Source organism: Papaver somniferum, chromosome 7 (assembly GCF_003573695.1).
Source record: "Papaver somniferum cultivar HN1 chromosome 7, ASM357369v1, whole genome shotgun sequence".
In the NCBI taxonomy this organism is placed as follows: Eukaryota; Viridiplantae; Streptophyta; class Magnoliopsida; order Ranunculales; family Papaveraceae; genus Papaver; species Papaver somniferum.
This window is the reverse complement of record NC_039364.1, coordinates 80,060,134-80,085,303: the sequence shown is the minus strand read 5'-3', so window position 1 is coordinate 80,085,303 and position 25,170 is coordinate 80,060,134. Positions and strand designations below refer to the sequence as shown.

Sequence of the window (25,170 nt, the reverse complement as noted above, 5' to 3'; positions counted from 1 at the left end):
AGCGGGAAGTGATCCTTCCTTGTTACTGTGTTCAACTTCCTGTAGTCGATGCATACTCGCCATCCTGTGGTTGTACGAGTAGGGACTAATTCATTCTTGTCGTTCTGAACTACAGTAATGCCTGACTTCTTAGGCACAACTTGAATGGGACTAACCCATTTGCTATCAGGTATTGGGTATATGATACCCGCATCAAGTAGTTTCAGGATCTCTCCTTTGACTACATCTCTCATGTTAGGATTAAGTCTCCTTTGCATTTCCCTCGATGGTTTGGCATTCTCTTCAAGGTTAATGTGGTGCATGCAAATGGTGGGACTAATTCCTTTGAGATCTGAGATGGTCCATCCTAAGGCCTCTTTGTGTTCCTTAAGTACTTCTAAAAGCTTACTTTCCTGTTCCGTGTCTAAACATGATGAAATAATGACAGGTAAAGTATCAGAAGAACCTAGGAATGCGTACTTCAACGTACTAGGCAATGTTTTCAATTCAAGCTTGGGTGGCTCAACAATGGATGGAATGAGCTTGGAATCAGAGAGTAAGGGTGGTTCCACTTCATATTTCCTTTCAGTGACGTCCATTTGAGGTACAGATTCGAGCAGAGATAGGACGTCACTACAGTATGCATCATATAGGAATCTGAGTTTTAGTTCTCCATACATGCTTGAAAGGGGTCGACGGATAGAATGTTAGTCAACGAATCTTGTATTAATCCTTCAATCATATTAACTTCATGCACATCATCATCATCAAGATTCACAGGTTGTTGACTAATATCGAACACATTCAATTCTACCGTCATGTTGCCAAAAGACAGTTTCAACACTCCATTACGACAATTAATGATTGCGTTGGACGTAGCCAAGAAAGGACGTCCTAAGATGACAGGAATGTGACAGTCTGGGTTTTGTACAGGTTGAGTGTCTAAGACAATGAAGTCTACGGGAAAATAGAATTTGTCAACCTTGATCAAAACGTCTTCGACCACTCCACGAGGAATCTTGACAGATCGGTCTGCCAGTTGTAGAGTGATAGATGTTGGCTTCAACTCCCCAAGACCTAACTGCTCATAAACAGAATATGGCAGTAGGTTAACACTTGCACCTAGGTCTAATAACGCTTTATTGACCGTGTGTTCTCCTATAGTGCAAGAAATTGTTGGACATCCTGGATCCCTAAACTTGGGTGGAGTTTTGTTCAGAATGATGGAACTCACCTGCTCAGCTAAGAAAGCACGTTTGTGCACATTGAGCTTGCGCTTTTGAGTACACAAGTCTTTGAGGAATTTGGCATAAGCAGGGATTTGCTTGATTGCTTCAAGAAAAGGAATGTTGATGTTGACTCTCTTGAACAGATCTAACATCTCATTGTAATGGGTACTTTTCTGTTGATAGATCAATCTTTGAGGAAATGGGGCAACAGGAGAATGAGTTGGCAAAGGGACATTCACAGCAGTAGAATTGTCAGGCTTTCCAACTTGCTCAGATTCTTTGGTTTTCTGGGGTTGTGGAGACAGCGTGGAATTTGTATCAGATTCATTAGGTTCGCCCACTTGTTCTCGATGACTTTACCACTTCGGAGGGTGGTAATGGCATGGACTTGATCTGGAGAGGTTTCCTTGCAGGATGAAGAGCCTGTTTGAAATACACTCTTGGATTTTGTTGGGGTTGGCTCGGAAGTTTACCCTTTTCTCTCTCACTATGGAATCACAGATTTGACCCATCTTTTGATCAAGACTTTTCTGACTTTGCATCAAACTCTGGAACATTTCCTCTAGGGTGGACATCTCTTGTCGGTATTGTTGTTGAGGATATGATTGTTGTTGAGAGTTTGATTGTTGTTGAGGGTTTCTCGGGTGTTGATAACCTTGATTGTTCTGATATCCCTGATTGTTTTGATAGCTCTGATTGGGTTGAGATGGTCCTCCTGAGTGGGTCCTTTTGACCATGAAAAGTTAGGGTGGTTTCTCCATCCTGGATTGTAGGTCTGTGAATAGGGTTATGCTCTGGTTTGAAACATGGCATGTGCCTGTTCAAGCCTAGATTCCTGGACTGCAAGCAAATCGGACAATTTTGGAATTGATGGTTGGGGTCGTTACAAGCGCACAACAGACGAAGCGACATGTTCTCGGAGAGTAGTGGTGGAAGGTTTTGAATTTTTATGTAGTTCTAACTCTTCTAATCTCCTAACTATTGATGCCATGTTTGCTCTACCCTCAAAATCCGCTTCAATCCTAAAAGCCTTTGCTTCGGATGTAGTCTTTCTGGTTTCACGGATGGATTCCCACTGTTGCGTCTTTTCAGCTACTTCAATCAAGAAGTCCCAAGACGCATCAGCAGTTTTGTCTACGAATAGACCATTACACATCGACTCAACCGTTGTTCGGGTGGACACATCTAGACCTTCATACAAAATTTGCACAAGTCTCCATTTTTCAAAACCATGATGGGGACATTGGAGCAATAATTCATTGAATCTCTCCAGTATCTAGCTAAGGTCTCACCTTCTAATTGCACAAAGCTATTCAGACTTTGACGAATTGTCGCAGTCTTGTGGTTCGGGAAAAACTTTTTGAAAAACTCCTTTATGAGGTCATCCCATGTCATGATGGATTGAGGCTGTAAAGCATAAGCCAGGCCTTTGCCTTATCTTTCAGGGAGAAAGGAAAAAGCCTTAACTTCAGGGTTTCGTCGGACATTTGAGTGAAACGCAGAGTTCCACAAATTTCCTCGAATTCTCTCACGTGGTGGTACGGGTTTTCATTCTCAACACCTCTAAAAATAGGAAGCATCTGTATTGTGCTAGATTTCAGCTCATAATGGCCATTAGCCTCGGGTAGCAAATACAAGAAGGTTGACTGGCTCTAGTTGGGTACATATAATCCTTGAGGGTACGGGTTCTCCCATTGTTTGGTTGATCTGGACTGTCTCAGAACTTAGAATTTCGATAGGTTCGTCTGGGTTAATTCTAACAAGTCTGTTTGTCTGGTCTCTGTAGGTCACAATCATGTCCTAGTAGGTACCTTAACTAACATGTTGGTCAGACAGAGCAATCGGAAACAATTTGGCCCACAGGGTTACGAAGATTTGGTTTTGAATGGGTTTTGGTTTAAAAGGGATTTTGTTTTTGGTTTAAAATTGGGCTTTGGAAAATTTTTGAACTAAACCTAGCATAAATTATCACAACTCATAAAAGAAAATAAAAACAATAATAATAATTAAACAACCCATAAAAAAAAAAAAAAAAAAAAAAAAAAGAAAATAAAAATTATTACAATCCCAAATAAAAATAAATTAATAATATTACAAGCCCAAATTGAATTTAAATGAGGCCCAAGTGGTTAACTCATGGTTTAGGCTTACTTGTTAAGGAGGGAAGCCCAATAGGCTTTTGTCCCTTTGTTGCACAGCCCAGTTGGGCTTTAGGATCGTCCTAAGCAGCTCCACGCCCAAGCCCAGCAACAGTTGGAGTTGGTTCAGCAAACACGGCCCAGGAGGATCAGCTGCGAAGCCCAGGAGCAGAAGATCACGAGACCAGCAGTGAAACGCAGCTTCAGTTGGCAGCCCAGTTGCTTTGGCTTGGCAGCAGCAGGCTTGGTTCACCAGCTCCAGCAACAGCAACAGCAGCAGCCAACGTTCCAGCAGCAGCAGCAGCTCAGGTGGCCAGCAACACAGCTCTGCAGCAACTCAGTGCAATGATTGCAGGTCAGGACAGCAAAGGAAATCAGCAGCAGCAAGCACCACTCCCCGGCAGCGGCGCCAAAAACTTGGTGTGCTTGGGAAAGACACACAAAAGACTTGCAAGTATACAAGGTCAAGTTTTAGTATAGAAAGTAAGAATGGGATCAGTCCACAGGGAGTGGGAGCATACAAGAAATTATCCTAAGCTATCAATGGGTGCAAAGCACTATGGCAGTGAGCAAGGCAAGGTAATATGGCAGATGCAAAGAACCAAAACAGTTAACAAAGCAAAGATGACAAAACAGCATGGAACCAAGGCTGTAAGCCAAGGGCAGGGGGAGTTTGTGCACTGATTTCAGTGCACAACAGCTACAAATTGCAAGAAATTAAACAAGCAAAACAGGTAAGGAGATAAACTGAACAGGAAGCAAAACAGAACTGAATTTAAGTGACTGTAAAAGGGATTGTGGCTAAGCTAAGGGCTTAGAATCCACCTTTGTGTCCTAGCCAAGCAATGTGATACTAGGTTGAGTTGAAAATCCTATGCATACATCTAGAATGGGAGGAAAACTAATTTGCTCACTAGTTTGCCCCTAGCATTGACTGTCTTTTGACAGAACAATCAATCACAGGCACTATGAGCATCAATCTCTTCCCATTGCTCAATCAAAACAGACATCAGGATAACTATCCTAGCAATTCACCATTTGACAATGCACTAGGCTTCATCTGAGCCTCAGCCTAATGCAGTTTAGCTCATGCTCAACATATTACATACACAAGCATTCATCATACAAGATAATTCAAACACAACACACAACATTCAAAAATCAACTGTGATAAAGGGACTGAATTTGAAATTGTAATGAAAATTTCTTCAATTCTCTACTGGCTAGTCCAGAGATGCCCAATTTTACAACCCCTAACACCCTTTTATAGTTACAGCCAAAAAAAAACTAAAATCCCCAAATCAGTGAAATTAGGGTTTTACAAAAAATCCTTACCTAATCTCTGAAAACGATTGATAGCTCTCACCCATGCTTCCTTGTCGTCTGCTGATACTACCCATGCCTTCGATTTATTCTCTAACCTCACCTATTTCATCAACTCCTAACCTAGGGTTCCTGTGAGATGAAACGATTAGGAGGTGATGTAATAAGTGGCTAGAAAAGTAGGTCTAAGTGATGATGGCTCGAGTGGTGATGGTTGAATGATTTGGGGGGAGAAGATGGTGGAGTGATTTGGGGGAGAAGATGGTGGTGATGGAGACAGCGTCGCTGTTTCAGAAGAGGGGAAGAAGGAGATGGCTCGATGGGTTTTGGCAGAAGGGTGCGTTTGGTGCGGGTAATAGGGTTAGGTTTCTTAGGTGTTAAACGGGATCATCAAATTTGATGTTTTGTGAAGGGAATCCGTGGGATGATAACTTCTGAAACGGATCTAACGGCGAGATGGAGACAGATTATGAGCGACCGTTGGATGCAAAAATACAACGAAACTAACGGCTCAAGATGGAGGTAGGTGCTGTAGTGTTGGTAAGGTGCATCGAAATCTGATGCATGATGACGCAGCGACCGTTGGATGATGGAATGGATCCAATCTTACGGTTAAGAAGGAAAACGGGTTTGGGTATTGAATTTTGGGTTTAGGATATGGATTTGGGCTTAGGAATTGGATTTGGGCTTAGGTAATCTTGAGCCCACTTCTTCTTTAAGAACAATTTCTTCCTTTTTAAGCCCATTTTTATCCTTGAGTCTTCCATAACACATTCTTCACTTCTTTTCCGCTAGAGATTCCACCGGCTTTCTCCCGTGTCTTTGCTCTTTTGGCTCCGCAACTCATCTAGTCTTTATTTGGTACCTAAAAATACAAAATTAATTAATAAAAATATTTATTCTTGAAAACAATGAAAATACAGAATATGGGATAAAATGTAGAATTAATGCACAAAAGATGAGTTAAATGCCAAGAAGAATATATAGAAATATGCACTTTTTAGCACTCATCAATATGTTTGGCTTTCAATCTTCTTTCGTATGTGCATGGATATTTGCAAGCTATTAACCACTTCTAGACCACTTTTCCTACTTGTGCTTAGTGTGATTTTCCTCGTGCAACTTGCCATCTTCTAAATCTTTACCACTACCCGAGACTTGTTAAACTCTCTTCTCCACGTAGATTTTCATCTTCATGCAGGGTGAATAATTTTCATCATGTCAATGTCTTTTATTTTGGATTTCATATATTTTGATAATATCTTTAATATTGTAACTTCAACAATTGACGGTCTTTCGGGAATCACTTGCAAATATTCTTGACCATGAGAGTGGCTCTTATACTTGTGAAACTGATTACTTCATAACTTCATGTGTTAATGTGACAAGATCTTCACTTCAATTAACTAATTAAAAGCCAAGTTATAATCATGAACAACTGGTTCTCTAATAACAAAATAAATAACATTAATATTGTAATGACCCGACCCTCCACCGATATTGTCTCCACTTAACCATTGTGGTTATCCGGCAGTGTGGGTTTTTAACGGGCATCGCTGCGGTTATCCTGCAGTAACTTCCCGGGAGGTCACCCATCCCTGGATTGCTCCCGCCCGAGCACGCTTAGCTGCAGAGTTTTCTGCCAACTCTGGAGCCAATTGTGCTGAAAAGGCCTCGGTATAATGTAGACGTTCCTTATCTCATGTGAGAGCAGTATCTGGCATATTCCCCCAGCATACCCCCCACCCCAGCACAAGCGAACTACCCCCTAGTTGTATCCTAACTAACACCGATATTGTTCCCACTTACCCACTGCGGTTATCGAGCAGTGTGGGATTTTTAACGACACTACTGCGGTTGTCCAGCAGCAGCAACAGCTTCCCGAGAGGTCACCCATTCTGTGACTAATCTCGGTCGAGCACGCTTAACTGAGAAGTTTTTTCCCACAACTTAGTCAAGTGAACTCATCAAGACTCGGTGATAAGAAAGGACAAACATTACTTATATTCCATTCAGCCAACCACTGCCGAATATCGGGGTATTACAATACCACCACCTTAATATATATACAAGCCCAGATCTCCGACGTTCCATGCCCATCATGAGAAACACCTGGAGCAAACCCCGTCCAGCGTACCTTTCCACCCTCGGCAGGTGAACCGTCGTCGGCTCTGATACCATTTGTAATGACCCGACCCTCCACCGATATTGTCCCTACTTAGCCATTGCGGTTATCCGACAGTGTGGGGTTTTTAAAGGGCATCGCTTCGGTTATCCTGCAGTAACTTCCTGGGAGGTCACCCATTCCTGGATTGCTCCCGCCCGAGCACGCTTAAATGCAGAGTTTTCTGCCAACTCTGGGGATAATTGTGCTGAAAAGGCCTCGATATAATGTAGACGTTCCTTGTCTCCTGTGAGAGCAGTATCTGGCATAATTCCCCAGCATACTCCCCCACCCGAGCACAAGCGAACGACCCCCTAGTTGTATCCCAACTAACACTGATATTGTTCCCACTTACCCACTGCGGTTATCGAGCAGTGTGGGATTTTTAACGGCACTACTGTGGTTGTCCAGCAGCAGCTTCCTGAGAGGTCACCCATCCTGTGAGTACTCTCGGCCGAGCACGTTTAACTGAGAAGTTTTTTCCCCACAACTCAGTCAAGTGAACTCATCAGGCCTCGGTGAATTCAACTAGGAGTAAAGGAACACTATATTTAACATAATAAAGGTTGTAATTGACACTAAAACATATATAAGCAGGGTACTATGATCAATATACTACTATAGTTAGCAATAACTACTTCGTATAACCTAATCTTCTCATTAGGTAAGGAAACCGACAAGTATATATTTATATAAGGATGAAAACAACGTCCATAATGTAGGTAAACAATAAGATAGCGAGAAAAAAAATACTAACATGGCTAGGTTTTGTCAAAGGATTTATTTTATACTTTAATATATACACTTGGCTGTAAGTCTTGTATCATTTTGTTTTTCTTTACGGTTCTTCTTCATTTTATTGGACCTTAGGAGTCAACACATCCACTTGAACCTCGATGTCATGTTTGGTTTTTCTTCGAATTTTGTTGACTTGGATTTAAGATCCTGAATATTATTATCCAGATATCTATCTATAACCTTACTTGTTTCGTTACCAAAGGAAACCAAATCCGTTAAATCGTTGAAATTTACACACATTTGATCGAAACGAAGGCTTAGGATACTGAATTCTCAAGAACTAAAAATTGCTTTTACTAATGTAGGCATTATTCTTATGTCTTTTTTCCACCTTTTTATGATATTTTATTGTTGGTATAAGTTAAATCCAAATATGCATTAAAACTACAATTGCATGGTCACAAAATGTTCCTCTATACCCCAAATATTTGAAATTACAACGAACATTAGTTGCTTAATCTAGCAAGAACACATTCATCTGTTTCACTATCATATGGTTTTATTTTTATTTATTTCGCTTTCATCAGTTTCTATAATTGTTAAATAGACTACAATATTCTTTTACATGGACTTGGTTTGTGATCTTTACGTTTGATCTTTGAGCCTTTAAATATAATGTTGACAATGGTATCCATATTCTGCCCTTTTTATACCTGTATTTCCGAGCTTAATATTTGGGGGTGGGGGTTGGGGAAGATAATACAACATTTGAAATTATTCTACATTCCCTGGGCTTTCTCCCTCATAAACTCCCCGGGGATGACTCCGATAGAAATTCCTTTCATTTTTTCTTCTGTGTGTTTTTTCCTTCATCGTCTGTTGTTTTTCTATCTATGGCTTATGATCTTATTAGTTGCTTTTACCTTGATATTTGTATTATAGATGTCTTCGATTTAGTAACTTCTTATCTTATGGAGCCCGATCTTTTGTTTAGTTATATCAGTAAGGGGTATCTTATGTTGGAAAGAAGTGATTTTCCCCTCTCTTTCCCTTATTTTAATTCTGAAAAACTTATTTGCGCTAAATTCTTGTTTTGGGGTGTTTAACTTTCATTTCGCCCGTGATACTATAGGTATTTCATTATGTCTTTTGGTGAAAATAATGTGAGTCAATCATTTGTTGATGGCCACTCTGTATGGCCTCTTATGGAGCGTCTTATCGCGAGCTAATTCCGGTAAATTTTCTTATATTGTCAAGTATTACAAGAGCCACTACAAGAGTCTTTTTTATTTGATAACTTGGTGCACGATCTACCCAAATTTAACCTAGCGAGAGCCATGATATTCATAAAATAGGTTATTAGTCTAAGCAACCTGATGCAAAAGCCACTCATGGTTAACCTAGATCAGATTAAATTACGAATGAAAGGCAATATGCAACGATTAAAAACCCCTTAAAATTAGGTTAAATCGAATGAACAAAACAAATGAATTTGAATTAAAAAAGTCGAATAGAGAAAAACAGATCTGTGAGATTAGTAAAACAACAAGGCCTTACCTTCCTACTGTAATGACTTCCTTTATTAATTAATTGTGTGTTTTATCACAAAAAAAGAGGTTCCATCTATTTGCCACCCCCATTTTTCCTGTTTCCCACCCTCATTAATTGATACTCGCATTTATCCTATTTGCCACCCATATATTTCTTGATATATCCTAAATACTACCTCTTGACCTTATGTTTGCACTCAATAATAAAACAATCCTAATCACAAGATTTTCTTTCAGATTGATTAGTACTAATCCAAAACAAAATTAAGAAGGTGGTGGCCACCGACTAACTTCGTCTTTTTCTTCAAAGAATTCATCCAACTGTATGTACGAATCATTTATGATTCAACAATAATGATGTACTAGTTAAACAAATATTAATCTATGATTAATGTCTTCTTTTTAATGAGTTTATAATGAAAACAGAAATTATCGGAGAAGATGACAAATTAGTTATAGTCAAATTCAATTTAACTTGTATAGGTAGTAAATAGGAAAAAAGGAAATTGAAAAACGTAACAAATAGGAAAAACGTGGGTGGCAAATAGGTGGAATTTAGAAAAAAAAAAATTAATAAAACAACCTTTTCCCCGCAAGTTCTCATCTTCCTTTTGCAAAAAAAACTTTCGTAGGTGGTTTTGGACCTGCGAATAAATCATGGACCTGCCGTTAAAAAGCCCATTATTACGGTACCTAATGGTTCTCCGTAGTTCCTAAATTTAAGAAGATACAAAAGGGTTTTCTGAGGGTTTAACCTGTTTGAAGCGCACAACGATGAGAGAAGAGAAAGAAGTAGTGGCAATAGGACAACCTCCATCAGCAAGTGGGAAACACATTAAGAAGAGGGCGCTTAGAAACAAAGCTCTATCTGTTGGATTCAATGATAAAGATCTCAAGTACGTTATTTCTTTCCCCTTTCCAAAACCCTAGATTTCTTTTACTATGTGTCTGTTGTTTACAATCTAATTCTTACAGTTAATTTAGCCTTTTTCTTGCAGTGAAGTTGCTAATTTCAACTGAAAATTAAATCCCTAAATGTTATATATTTTGATTATTAGGGACTATGTTACTGGGTTTCATAAGAGAAAGAAGAAGAGGAGAAAAGAAGCGCAGCATCAGATACAAGAAAAGGAACGACGGCTGCGTATCGAGAATCGGAAAAAGGTACCATATTTTGCTATAATTTTAGGTCTCAATTCAAGAAATAATTCATTTTTGGTGCATTCGTGGTTCTTTTCCATTTATTCCCTTGAACAAGCCCCCTTCTTAAAGAGCTATATGTGTATGGAAGAATATCATTTTGGTAATTATTACAACATAAATCATCTTAGTCGATAATTTTCAACAGTTGTTATTATGTCTACCACACAATGGCTCGTTTGTAATATATTGATTGATGCTCATTTTTGTTTGTCTTGTTTTTTTTTAGACTGCAGTGTTATTTTCTCCTGCCATTTCTTCTCAATGAAATTGTTCTAAGTTTCTATTATATGAATAATCTTGTGGTCATGTCTATACAGTTTCATAAAATTCTGTAACCTCTGTTATGGCAAGCTTTATCTCCAGAAGCATGAAACAACTGAAATAAGTTAGAACTAAAAGTATGGTACTGATTTTGTTATATAGGTGTGAGCATGACTCTATCTTATCATTTTTGGCATGACTGTTGGAGTTACAAAGAATGTCAGGGGTTGAGTCTTGAGACTGGGAACTGGGGCGGTGAAATACACAGGAACTTTTGATTTTTACTGCATATACAAGATACCCATTAGACGGTTGAAGTTAATTGCTGCATTGTGATTTAAACTGTCAAAGTAATTATGAAAAGTAGATGAAAATAGCTTCTTCATTTTTATATCCTCATTGGTTTTGCATGACATGTTGTTCTATTCCTCTTATTGTTTTGTAGAGGAAACTAGATAGAGAATACGTCCAATTTGGTGGAGCTCGGCCAGCTGATGAGGGTTCAGAACCCGATGAAAATGGTGATGACCTTGAGCTTAATGAAGAAACTGAGCTAAGTGCCCCACTTTCTGGTATGTTCAACTATTTATATTCAAGACTTCAAGTATTTCCTAGTTGTTAGAAAATAGTGTTATTGCGGAGATCCTTGGTAGTTATGCAGTTCTTACATATAGTTGGTGTTAAAAGAAATGAAACACCTCTGACCCCTCAGCAAAATCATCCCTATTTCCAAGAGTGATTCAGTTCTTCCTATTGGGTTTCTTCCTTTCCTCGGGAGCCATAGTACACCGAGCTGCAAATGGATCTTATACTTACGATTTGGATAAATGGTGATCGGTTTGGATACTCTCGTAGTGATAAATATTTAAGTGCATGGATTTGGTTTTAGCTGCGTTCAATTTAGTTTCTTCTTGGGTTTACTCTGTCCCTTCTTTTTTAAACTGTGGCTTAAATTTCTGTGATTTACTTGAAGGACTGGAGACCTATGACAATGGTGATGTGACAATTATTGTCAAGACAAGCGAGATTTCACGGGAGGATGATGTTGATTCAAAGGAGAAGACAAGATTAGTACCTAAATCAAGTGAAACTGATAAGAAGCATAGCATTCCTGTGAAAAGGAAGCCATTGAAGAACGTCGGGAAGGGAAAACGCAGATCAACACCCAAAACACAAAAGAAGAGAGATAAAAGGGCTGGTAAGAAAAAGACTAGGAATTAGTGGTTTATGTTGTCTTCCTCTGGTTCAACCAATATAAATTTGTGCTCAGTAGTCTTGTTTCTTTTCGGGTTCGGTGGAATAGACAAGTTGGAATCTGATATTCATCTGACTATTTGGTAACTTGTACCGTTTCTTTTTCCATTTTTTTTAACATATAAAGCAAACATATTTTTAGATGTGTGGATGTTCCTTTCTGCGACTTTCTAACTAAATGGTTTCTATAATTTACGTAAGGAAGCATGGAAGCTATTGCTTGGGAAAGCAGACATCCATAGACAAATTGACACCCGTCTTCTGTAGTTAAGCGTATAGGTTTACCTTGCCCCACACCCCCCAAACTGCTGATCCTTCGCAATGGAAAAACGGGGTGGAGTGGGGAGTTGGGAGGAGGGAGTTCAAGAATGAGTGTTTATGATGTAGAAATATTTAGAAACCTGAAACTCGATAAAACGAGCATGTTTCTTGCTTGATTTACAAATGATAGTGGAACTGCCTATTATTATTTGTTCAGCCGACACAAAAGATCCACCACTAATTGGTAGATTATGATCTTTAGTGTTGGAATGGTCTAACTCGTTTGATAGCTGTTTACTAGCATGTGGGCTGACGGTCCTATTTCTGCAATGCCATGAAGTCATCGGATAATCAATGATGGCTAGCAGAATATCGCCATATTCAAGTACTGGACAGAATTGCCAAGTATCTTAAGTTTTGACATCAGATAGAATAACTGCTCTGAGCAACTGCTAAAAGCAATTGTCTCTTCAGTTTTCCTGTCTTTTGATCTCATTGTTTATGGAACACACTTCTTCTCCAAATAGTTGACAGTATAAACAAGCTGCAGTCACAACAAACATGTCCTAGGTTTCTAACTCGGAGCTTATTTCTGCAGCTTGATGACCCTAAATGTTGGATGCTACATGTCATATTTCTACAATTAGGTTGGGGATCAGGAAGCAACATATAGGAAATAGTATCAATTCGCAAATTTGACAATATCCAGAAGGTAAATTCCAAGGAGCTGTATTTACAAAATAATAAATTTAACCTACTAACAACCATAGTCATCAAATGTACAGTTTGACCTATGACAGTGCTTCTTTCATGATCGAGCGATGAGACAGCTGTTGCTCATATAACTCCTTAAAAACCCGGTATTTTGCATCATGGAACTTCTTCACATTTGGGTTTGTAGATGGATGAATAATCTGCAGAAAGACATGAGATATGACATGACATCACCTATAAAACTACTAAAATTGCGAGAAGAAACATCTTCAACAAGTTGCAGAGGTTATTTAAACAAATAATAACCTAGTATACTAGGCTACTAGACATTTGAACATTCCGGTGCTACCTCTATTTGGTTCGGAGAATCCTCCCAACTACTGAAACAAGTGGGCGGACTTACGCATGTATACATCGTCATTAAAACTTCGTAGATGAAAAAATAATTATGTTACACAGCATTGTAGATTAGGATGATTATGGTTGATCAAGAAATGGGTCTAATGGCTCTCCATTATTATTTTTGGTTAATCCCAAGATAATGTTCGTTCATAGTCATAGAACAGGCTCGTAGAGCCTGCTGAGTATCGAGCATACCTGACCAGAGGCGTTCAGAGCTTTCATGGCATCATGCAGACCAGAATACTTTTTTGCAGCAACAGCACCGAGAATGGCAGCACCCAAGAGCACAGATTCTTTTTCTCTAGGGAGAATTATAGGACATCCTGTTTTGTCCAAAGTTTGTCAATCGGTATAAAAAGACAATGCATGGTACCAAAATGATATTGACAGGGGAGGGAGAAAGAGAAAGACCAGTGATGTCAGCATGTTCTTGGATATACAAGTGGTTTTTGGAGAGTCCGCCACAAGCAAGTAGCGTGTCGATCTGTAGACGAAAACGAGAAACGAATCAAGTCCAAAATCGCAATAAACCATCCTTCCGCAACTTAATCTTTTTTGAGACGAAATCAATACTTAATCTTAGAACGACGAGAACAATTTACTAAAGAAAATAATAATATTTTCCACCTCAACTTCGGCCTCGTCTCAAATAATAGAATAGTATGTGGAACTAAGTAGCTAATCTTGCTAACTAAATAAAACAGGCTGCTACTATATATTACCAGGTCGGCATCAGTCGATTACTTAGCAATTATGATATCACTTCTAACGAGTTAAAATATCCCACATATAGGCATACAGCAAAAGTCATCTTTAAGTTGTCCCCGGCCTCTCTCAAAGATTATCAAACATTGTGCCAGAAAAACATAAAATAGTAAAGTAACTTATAATATGATGTATAGGTGTTAAGAGTTACTTTGTGCCCATGGGAGTTGCAGTGTTCCACAATATGCCGTGTTCCGTATGCAATACCCTGAATTGTGGCAAGATATAAAAGTGCTAGTTGTTTCTCACCGGTATCAAGAGTTAAACCACTAACTATCCCTTTTGATTTTGGATCTGCCATGGGAGATCTGAGTCACGACAAAGAATAAGTCAGGTTTTGAAACTGAAAATCAATTAAAACCAAATTCAAATAGTTCAGTCATGACCATAAGTGAATTTCAGACCTATTTCCATGATAGTCGGGAAGAACATGCAAGTCTTCAGTCAAGGCAGAAAGAAAAGGGGCTTTCAAGTCGTTCATCTGTGTTTCTAATATCTTGTTCAGTAGCTCCATCAGGGAAATACCTAGAGTAGACGAAAGCGATGAGAATAAGATATCAGTAGCAATATCAAAGAGAATGGTTGGTAAGTAAAGTCAGATTTTGGGCAATGATAGCATACTTCGAGAAGCGGCACGATTTGCAAGAAGAGGAGCAGCGACATGGTTATCAATTATATAATCTAATAAACCACCAGTTGCACTTTGACCACCTTCAGTGAGCCAGTATTCAGGTACCATCGCTAAAAAAAATATGGAGAATGTTGGATGCACCGCATAAGTACGCCATATTTAACACAACAAAATTAATATTCTACCAAACGTTTTCTCTATTAAGTCGAAACACTCACCTGACCAGAAGGGTCCCCAAACCCCAGGAATGAACAGTTTGCTTTCCGACACAGCCATATGGCAGGTAGATGTACCACAGACTAGCACCATCCGGTGGCATATATTTTCCTTGTCACCCTCTGACAAACCATATTTTGTCAAGAGAGGTTACAGAAGTCTAAGCTTTATGAGCTCAAAATTTAGACTAACGAGAGAAAAACAAACAAGGTAAACCTTTATAATTCTCCCCCGATATGGGTCTGCTCTCCAATACACCCACACCACCAGCATGAGCATCAATCAACGAAGTTCCAACAGGAATTCCTGCCACAAGTCCAAGCTCCTGTAATCGAACTGCTCTCAAATAATTAATAAATAAAAATGAACAAAAAGAATACCTAAAGTAACTGTCCAATGGTAATAACCATGCGAATGAAAGGAATGGCACCGTTCTAAACCACCCTCAAAAGGCCGCACAAATGAAGGTGCAAATGTCTTACAAAACTAAATGCCTTCTGTGATAAAAGACCTTAAGGAAGCACCAGTACTAATCATATGAATAAGTTTCTTGCCTTAGCAGCAGCTCGAGTCAGACCAGCGCCTAGAGGATGGCCAGGAAAAGCAACACTCCGTCCTGTTGGCATATTTAATATGGAAAACATTAAGATCCCACCAGTATGACTGAGTTTAGAAAGAGTTTCAACAGTCTACATATTGAACAGGTTTAAGAAAAGGTAGACATATATATTTTTCAATAATGATTAAAAATGCAAGAACAAAAAAAAAAACAAGTCATTTTCCATTCTCTTAGCATTGAGAAGGATCTAAGCTCGACAAATTTCGAAGAATAACAAGCATGAGGAGGTTGATGCAATTCTAGAACAAGGCTGACTCATGAATCCTGACAAATTATTACATAAATCTCCCTATCATCAAACAACTGCCACATTGGGGTAAGGGCCGTAAGGCTCAGAATCATAACAGTGGTAAAGGGGCCAAAACATTGAATAACCCTTAACAACTGTCGATGATCACATTGCTTCACTCGCCTGCTTCTTAAGGTCCAAAATACCGATATAAGTCAGTGTTGGATATGAGAATCAAAATTTACTTGCATGGCAGTACCACAGTCACATTTTATTTCACAGTTCAGTCAAAAAGGTAGATTGAATCAACCAAAACGAAAGTATTTCAAGACAATTCTGCATGGCCGGCCAAATACTCGAGGCGAAGATATTGATAGTATATATCAATTCAGTGACGGTACTGATTAGCGGTTTACAAAATTCAAGTAACAAACAGACCTTGAAATACCGATACAAACAACTGAAAACTCGAACACAATTTTCGATGGTAACGTTGCTTCTTAAGCGCATTATAAAATATCAGTGAGAGGGATGGGGCGATAAGCAACAATTTTCGCTTAAATGCCGATTATCTCAAATACACACCGTGTTATTCGTAATTTTTCTTCACTTGCATGTTATCCATAACTATGGAAAGTCATTATGACAATGGATTTAATCAACAGGAAAGAAGATGCCCTAAATATTTCAACAAACTAACCAACTACTTAACTATTACGATGGCAGTCTATTATTAAACGTCTGAAGTAATAATGGACATGATGCAACGATATACCACAGTTTATAATCACCCAATCTCTTAAGCAATTGCCAGTCATAAGCTATCTTCAGATTTCAAGAAAATGTGGCCATCTAAAATCCCTTCTAAATCAGGTAGCCTACCGATTTTAGCATGATGTCCATCTACAAGGTCACCCAAGCCAATCTCCTCCCAAAAGTCATCATCCCACCCACAAGCTTCCATATCTCGGGAATCTTTCTCACTCATCTGATGCATGTGAGCATGACCAAGATATGTCCATTTGCACACTGTGGTGCAGAGACTTCGTGTATCATCGCCTGTTGCTCTAAAAAAATGCAAGACTACTGTGAGAAAATCAATACAGTGTGTACCAAGATGAGCGTGAAAAATGATTCCTTAAAGTGTCCACAACAAGTTTCCCATCCAGAAGTGAAAAATAATCCTTACATATGGATCCAATAATATCAGAGTTGGTAAACCATAGTACCTGTATGACAACCAGTCACTCAAATCCATCCACCTAAATGTCATGGACCAGGATTCTTGCAAGTTTTCTTTAACCCATAAAAGCTGCACATGCGAACATCATAGATCTTCTGAATAAAAAGGAAAAAAAAAAGGCCATCCTATTTATGGTATATAAATCCGTTTGGGTATGCTATATCTTTCGCCGAAAAGGGTCTAACTTACGCACCCGTCATCTCTCTGTGCATATTTTTAATACATCATCACCCTAGGAAACATGTTCGGAATAATTCATTTGTGTACAGTATGTCTCTGCTTATAAAAGTCCAACTTAAGCACCGGTCAGCGCTTTCTGCAGATATTTGGCAGCTGTTTTTAACCTTGAGTGGTTTCCAACAGGAGGTACACATGGCCAGTGGTTACAAAAGCGCACCTGGATGATCTAGGATTGTTTTAATATCGTCGTCACTAGTCAATGTATTTAACCTATATTTTGTTTCAAAATAGAGGTTCATCAAACAAACAAAACACGTAAAGAACTGAACTGGAAGTGTAGCAAAGGAGGGAGAGAAGTACAAGGACAGGAAAAAAAAAATATATCCTAGGGTACATTACTTCTCGTATCTAGGTATATTTAAGATACTGTTTCAGTTTCTAATGCAACAGAAGCATCAAAAATAAATAAATAATGAGAACCTCATGTACCATGAAAAATTGGGGAGTCCTAGTTCACAGATCAAACAGCATGGTCAAAACAACATGCACATGACGACAAGAAAGATTAGACTGGCAAACAGTACCTTTGGAGGTTGCATCTCAGGGGATAGAGCCCCACCACAATACTGCAATACAGGTGAATTGCAGGTATTGATCCTTTCGGCTTGCTTTATGGCTCTATGGTCCATCCATACTATAACGTTACGTCTTGCATCACCACTCAAAGAGACCGTCACTGGAGAACCATCAGCATCCACGGCGACTGCAGCCAGAAACATATATTGTGAACATGTACAGCCCTTTATATCTAAAACAAAAATGTGCATTTCTTTTAGAAATAATGAGCATGCTGGTTTATACGGTTACCAATAGGACCACGTGGGAAACATATGTGCCTACTGGTTAACCATCATTGCTTGTAACTGGAAATTGACACATCTTTTCTTCTTTTTTTAAACTCCTCGAGGACGAATTGTTAAAGAGGTGAGCAAATAAATTGGTAAGGAGCACCTAACCATATGTGCACATACCTGGCTAGTGTTGGCTACTATTGGCCACCACTTGAGATGATTAATTTCATAAGAACCAATTTTGACACGAAACCATTTCTGTTCGTTTATATATTGAACACTGACGAGAACCTAACAAAATGTACACACGCCTGTTTGACGTGGCCGCAACTTATGGGAGAATAGCTTCTATTATTGTTAGACACACTTATGTGAGCTCAATTGCAAGTGAAGGACCATGCTGTCCTTCACCTATATTTAGTACAGTACTATTTTAACTAGAAAAGCTGACATTTCAACCTCAAGGACTAAATTACTAAAACACCACCTGTTTTAGTTCTGTCAGTGCGTGATCTCTACTTAGAGGGAGAAAGTTGAGCTTCGCAATAACGAAATATATACAGCTTAATCATATGTCCATATGAGATGACGCAAAGTCTAAACATGGAACAGTAGCCAGATGATTCATTATGTCTTGAATATATGAACAAAAATATATCAAACCACAAGTGTTTGCTTTCACAAGAGGTTATACTGCAAATGTTGGATATGAAAAGAGATGATCTGAATTTATGAAAAGCTCAAAAGGTACTAACCTAGAGAACATGTGGCCGCAAATCCTAGACCACTTACTTCGTCACCACTAACATTTGCTAGAGAGCACGCTGCTTTCACTGCTGCACAGATTGCGTGCCAGATATCTGTAGAGGATTGCTGAAGGAATACAAAGATGATTTCAGAAGTTGCCCACCTTTCATGCCTTTGCTAGACTTTAGAAAATGAGATTACACAGCACAAACACGCAGTTCTAACATATTATTATACTTGATTATATATGCTAAGTCAGTGGCTTCATTAATAACATTTTTCTGGCATTTGCTTCTAACTAATGATCACATGCACTAAATTCAGTTGATCAGAAAGTAGGATTAACAAAGTTTGGTCTGTTGTCACCTCAACACAATCGTGATCCTTCCATATCTGTATGGGGCTACTAGCTGAACCTAGAAGCTTCCCAGTATCATCAAATAGACCTGCATCGAGCAACCTCTGGTGAGTAGCCAATAAAAATTGACAGCAATATTAGCATACAGAGTTAGAAGCGAATCTCAACATCAAAAGACCAGATTGACTGACTATCTCTCCAAGGTAAGCAATCCTGAGAAAACTTAATTATTTTCTTGACAGCGCATGTGTAACCAACAACTTAAACGCCATAAAAAAGAGAGGTAATGAGCCAGAGAAGTGCAACGCCAGTATAAGGGTATCAGCTATGAAACAATACTGCAATCAGATAACAGATTGAGCTTTATAAAAGGACCAACAATAAGAACATCCTCAACTACACATGGAAGTACTGTAGGGTATTAGAGTTAACGTAACGATATAAAACCACACAGAAATATTAAGCAAACTCCAGCAAAGTAGTTTGTAGTACTTCCAGGGACAACGTGAGATGAATTGCTTAGGCTCACAAATACAACTCGTATAGCAAACTTTATCCGAAGTTTTGGCTAGCTCGAATTTATAACCCTTCCAACATGTATCAACTAAATGGACATATTAAGCAATACAATCTAAACATTACACCCAACACACCACAACAAGAATACCCTAGACTTTTTTTTTTGAAACAAACAAAAACATTAAACACCACCCACGCCTACCCCATCCTGTTAATTCTATCAAACACCATGATTGAAATTTATTTGCTACTTGAATTTCCTTAGCTTGTGTGACAGTTGCTTTTGGCTCAGTTAATATCTTTTGATCGTTGATTGATTTCATAGCCCTTATTTACTGATAACAGCGAGGCGATTTCATAGAGTAGTTTAATCCGCACAATTTCACTAATCTAAAAACTGAAAAATGGTCAGACATAAAAATGAACATGTGAAAATCCAAAAGAAATTGCTGAGAAATAAAATCTAAGAAGATTCAACAATATGAAACTCTTTCAAATACACCAGCAAGAGTAATGAAACCATGAAAAACAGATTTCAAAAGCAATTTCTCAGGAACTTACTTAAGATTACACGAGTAAGTTATCAAAAGAAAATCCAATTCCAATTCAAAGAGACGTAATTAATCATCATCCGATAAGTACAATATGATTATTCAATATATAACATTAAAATATAAATCAAGCATAGACGAGATACCAGATAATAAACCGATCAAAATTACAATTAAATACCTAATCATATGAACAAAAAGAATCACATAATTGAGATTGATCAGATAATTTAGGGTTTTTATTTTGTTACCTGCACGAGCACTTCCAGTACCAACATCAACACCAAGGAAAATGGTGCGAGAGGGAAAAGAGGTAACCATTTCAACAGAGTTCATGGAATCAGGGTTTGTATTTGAGGAGTGAGAATGAGAATGAAGTGGTGTTGGTACACCTCTTCCGGAAGAAGAACCAGAGACAGAATCAATTGAGGAACTTACTTGTCCCTTTTCTTCTTCTGGTGACATCATTTTTTTTTTTTGTCCTTTGATCTTTAAATGGATTTCTTTAATCTAATTTTTACTGTTTACGTTAATACCTCTTGCGTTAATTAATTCGGCTTTTTAGAATTTTTACCGTTCGTCATTGGATTTCCCTGTAAACTTACTTTTGTTACGAGGGCGTGTTTGGATCAAAAGTACCCTTACACGGACTCCTCGAGCGTTTCAAAACATTCCAACAAAATTTTAACTGCCTACTGCATCTTCCCTTTTTCCTTTTTACTACGAAGAAACATAAACTCCAAAAATAAATACTAAAAGGTTATTTTGAAAGTGATCAGAATTGTGTTTGGGACACGAAAAAATTTAATTAGAGTTCAAGTCACAGGCAAGGTAATCAATATCAGTTGAGCCGGCCGGTATTATCGGTTTTTATCATGTATCGGAAAAAACCTTTACTATATCTAAAATATCGGAGATACACGGATTGAACGATAACAACGCTCATATCGGCCGGTACAAGCAGGTATATCAGGTTCACCCATACGCTGATAATATCGGTGATTTGGTAGAATAAATTATTTAGATCCGAAAAATTTGGGAACAGAACCCTTCCTCCTAAATATCTTCTTCCGTACCCTTGAAAACTCAATCTAATTCAGTAAAGAAATTTCCAACAATTTCATTTTTCTTCTGAAGATTTATCAAGTGAGAATTCATTATTGTTGACACTTCTATCTTCAACGCCATCAATTCAGGTTAGTAGCAACGACAGGATCATCTGAAATAAAAGTAGTAAATATGAGTTCTTCTTGATTCAAGGGTGAAAATTCAGGGGAATTATTGGAAATAGTGAAAAAGCGGGTACAAAAACCACACCCAATATTTCGATTAGCAATCTGTATGGACTAACTCTAATACACTTTCAAGAGAATCAACTAGACTCAATCTTAATAAAGTATGTCAAAGAGTTATATCTCTCTTTGTCGATTCAATTCTTACTCAAGCAAATAGTAATCTGCGAGTCTAATTGAATACAAGAGGAATCACTTGAACGGTACCAAAGACCAATGTTCAAGTATCAATCAATTTCAATCAACAACCAAAGGTCGGATTTCCAATTGATTGATTCTAACGCACAGCCTGTGATATTTCAATTATATAACAAAATATAATGCAGAAAAGAAATAACACAAACACCAGAATTTTGTTAACGAGGAAACCGCAAATGCAGAAAAACCCAGGGACCTAGTCCATATTGAACACACACTGTATTAAGCCGCTACAGACTCTAAATTACTACAAACTAACTTCGGTCTGGACTGTAGTTGAACCCCAATCAATTTCACACTAATCCAAGGTACAGTTGCGCTCCTTACGTCTTTGTTCCCGGCAGGGTACTACACATTTTATTCCCTTAGCTGATCTCACCCACAACTAAGAGTTGCTACGAACCAAAGTCGAAGATTTTAATAAACAAATCTGTATCACACAGAAAAGTCTACAAGAATAGATAAATTTGTCTCCCACAGAAATACCTACAAGTTTTGTTTTGTCTTTTGATAAATCAAGGTGAACAGGAACCAATTGATAAACCGGACTTATATTCTCGAAGAACAGCCTAGTATTATCAATCACCTCACAATAATCTTAATCGACGCGGCGAAAGAAGATATTATGGAATCACAAACGATGAGACGAAGATGTTTGTGACTACTTTTATATCTTTCCTATCGGAGATATTAATCTCAAGTCAATCGTTACGATTGTACTCAACACGATAGAATTTGTAAGATCAGATCACACAACTACGAGAAAGTAGTATCGGTCTACCTTCACAATCCCAATGAAGTCTTTAAGTCGTTAACCTGGTTTACAAGAAGAAACCTAAGGTTAAAGGAGAATCGACTCTAGCTAATACAACTAGTATCACACAGGAGGTGTGGGGAGTAGGTTTCCCAGTTGTTAGAGCTCTCCCTTATATAGTCTTTCACATCAGGATTTGCAATCAATGTTAGCTTAGTAACAAAGCATTCAATATTCACCGTTAGATGAAAACCTGATTAGATTCAAGCTAATATCTTTCAACCATTAGATCGAAAACTTAGATTGTTACACACAAATGAAATGCACGACTTTAGGTTTGTGTAACCGTACCCAAACATGTACATTTGTTGGTTCAACAGTAGTTAACCAAATGGTTAGCCATATGAGCACTTTCATATCAACCATATTCTTCTTCACCATAACTAGTTCAAAGGACTCAAATGAGCTAGTTAGCGAGTTGTTTAATTGTATAAATCTCATATAACTACACAACACACAATTGAAGCAAAAACGATTTGATTCACTCGAATCGATTCATGAACTTTATAGCCATGGTTTGCAATTTGCATTCCTTAGTTTATATAAATATAAGTTCAAAAATAATCGTCTTTAGATATAACCAACTCAAGTTCGCGGACTTAGTTCAATTGTATCATTATATAGTGTCATAGTATCATTATGCAGCATCAAATTTCAATTGTATCACAACTTCGACAACAATATTATGGTGATATGTATCACTCCCCCTTAGTCAATACTCCATCTCACATAGAAACCACTCCCCCTTGCATAATGATCTGAAAATCATATGTATTTGTAGTGTGAACTACATATTAATTCTCCCCCTTTTACTCAATAAAATTGGCAAAGGTACGAAAACGAGATCCTAATGAAATTTCCAAAAGAGACATTTCATGACCAAAAGAAAGCATATATCAACTTGTTTAGATGCAATCATAAATCCGAAGCTAAATGCATTCATCAAGGAGCTTATAAGGATACAAGATAACCCCTATAATATTCCACAGTCGCACTCCCCACAAAGATTTGGCAATTAAGCACAAGTTCAATTAAGCACTCTCACCTATATAAAGTCATTCCCGAAGGAACAACAAGAGCGACCTTAATTTCAAAAGAAAAGAAGGATTTCTTTGGACATAACCAATCACATACGAATATGAATTTGAATCCAAAATACTCAATTAGATTAATCACAAGAGGACCCATAATTAATCTTATCAGAAATATACAATCAAATTAACAACAAAAAGTGATGAATTTAATTGGTCATGCTCGACATAAGAGAACTTACGGAGCCTCACAGTAATACATAAAAGATACGGATCAGGGAAGATCAATACTGCGGAATACACAAGGACTCATTCTATTTTCCATCACTATTCGCACAATGACATACAATAGACATAATCCTTGTCAACAAAACTTCATCCTATCTTTCATCAATAATGACATAATAGGCTTCAAACTTTTGTGTTGTCAAAAGTTCATTCATTCTTTTATCAATACATGCATATCGACATATGAAAGACTTAACTTTTGACAAGGTATGGGACAATCATAATTCACGGATGCAAACACACATATCCCATAAAAAATTGCAATATAAAACCATAAAGATTAATACTGCAAAAATCATCTTCCAAATAATTTTTTAGAATTTAAACAAATAAACCTAAAAACATGAAGATGAAAACGTTGGACATAGCTATGTGTAATCACAATAATGGCTATTCCAAACTCTAGTTATTCTTTTAAACAAAGCAAGAAAATAGAAGATTTACTAGGCATTAAGACCTTTGAAGAATTCTTTATCGTCCCCGAACTCCTTGTCGTCAACAACCATTGGGACATAAGGTTCATGAAGATAGGAGTTAATATCAATAAACCTTCTTGACTGATATCGGACCAGGGCCTTCTGAATCTCATGAGTCTTAAACACAAAAACCTTTATTTGTTGAATATCCTTTTGCATCTCCTTCAACACTTCAAGAACATCAGAAAACTTCTGAGAATTTGAAGGAACGGCTCTAAGCTTCCTTACATTCCTTCTTTTTCTTTTCAATGTCAGAGCTAATGGAGATTTCTCTTTTTCCTTCATGATTGATGGCTTGACAATCATTGATAGGTGTCTAAAACACCTAATTTTATATCTAGTATTTATGCTTTCTTTGCTAAGTTTTCTTGTAAATTATGTATCTTATGTTTGTTTTTGAGTATTTAGGTACTTTGGAGTCATTTGGAACAAAATAAGAAGAACAAGGCAAAAAGATGCAAATGTTGTTGGAGACAAACTATTTCTCATTATTTGCTTCTATTTCTTAATTTTTGTTTGAAAAACATGTCGGCTTTAGTGATGCAAATTTATGTTTGAAAAGCACGACTACTTTAGTGATGAAGAGAAATTGTAGAGAAGAAGTGGATATGAGAAATAAGAGACGGCTGCTGTTAGTGGAAGAATTCAAGAGAAGAAAAGAGCATTCACTTGGAGCAAGCGGGCGGAATCGTCGTTGCACAGGCAAGCATTATCGGGAGCATATTGGAGGATAAGGGACTGTCATTTGGTGGCCTGAATCTAACTGTCGGGTGCCTATACTCTGGGGTTCTCAAAGTTGGGGTGGATACGTCCATTGTTTTTCCTACAACAAGACCTAAAATTCATTCAGAGCTTTGTCTGAGAGTTAGAGAAATCAGAGAGAGGGCTGCGGACATGAGATTCAGAGAGAAGTGGGAGCAGATCGAGAACAGCCAGAGAAGGAATT

The 25,170-nt window shown here is 37.9% G+C and overlaps 2 protein-coding genes across 2 annotated transcripts; one reads left to right on the top strand and one right to left on the bottom strand.

Moving 5' to 3' along the window:
- Window positions 1-9,857: 9,857 nt before the first annotated feature.
- LOC113292766 (ribosomal RNA-processing protein 17-like) lies at window positions 9,858-11,982 on the top strand. Its single transcript, XM_026541630.1, has 4 exons — window positions 9,858-10,017; window positions 10,180-10,285; window positions 11,031-11,157; window positions 11,559-11,982. Exons 1-4 carry the CDS (start codon window positions 9,896-9,898, stop codon window positions 11,804-11,806), a joined length of 603 nt encoding a protein of 200 aa, XP_026397415.1. The 5' UTR covers window positions 9,858-9,895; the 3' UTR covers window positions 11,807-11,982.
- A 773-nt stretch (window positions 11,983-12,755) lies between these two features.
- On the bottom strand, window positions 12,756-20,605 carry LOC113297726 (FGGY carbohydrate kinase domain-containing protein-like). Its single transcript, XM_026546302.1, has 15 exons — window positions 20,377-20,605; window positions 19,064-19,143; window positions 18,706-18,823; window positions 17,684-17,862; window positions 16,906-16,988; window positions 16,559-16,743; window positions 15,383-15,444; window positions 15,045-15,153; window positions 14,831-14,950; window positions 14,603-14,722; window positions 14,386-14,506; window positions 14,133-14,289; window positions 13,628-13,700; window positions 13,412-13,539; window positions 12,756-13,014 (listed from the first exon to the last, which is right to left on the bottom strand). Exons 1-15 carry the CDS (start codon window positions 20,591-20,593, stop codon window positions 12,892-12,894), a joined length of 1,875 nt encoding a protein of 624 aa, XP_026402087.1. The 5' UTR covers window positions 20,594-20,605; the 3' UTR covers window positions 12,756-12,891.
- Window positions 20,606-25,170: the final 4,565 nt, after the last annotated feature.

Coding starts and splice junctions, on each gene's coding strand:
- LOC113292766 (XM_026541630.1), top strand. CDS start 9,896: ATGAGAGAAGAGAAAGAAGTAGTGGCAATAGGACAACCTCCATCAGCA. Junction 10,286..11,030: donor GTATCGAGAATCGGAAAAAG/GTACCATATTTT, acceptor ATTGTTTTGTAG/AGGAAACTAGATAGAGAATA. Junction 11,158..11,558: donor GCTAAGTGCCCCACTTTCTG/GTATGTTCAACT, acceptor ATTTACTTGAAG/GACTGGAGACCTATGACAAT.
- LOC113297726 (XM_026546302.1), bottom strand. CDS start 20,593: ATGATGTCACCAGAAGAAGAAAAGGGACAAGTAAGTTCCTCAATTGAT. Junction 16,989..17,683: donor CTGAGATGCAACCTCCAAAG/GTACTGTTTGCC, acceptor TCGCATGTGCAG/CTTTTATGGGTTAAAGAAAA. Junction 15,154..15,382: donor TGACTCGAGCTGCTGCTAAG/GCAAGAAACTTA, acceptor GTTCGATTACAG/GAGCTTGGACTTGTGGCAGG.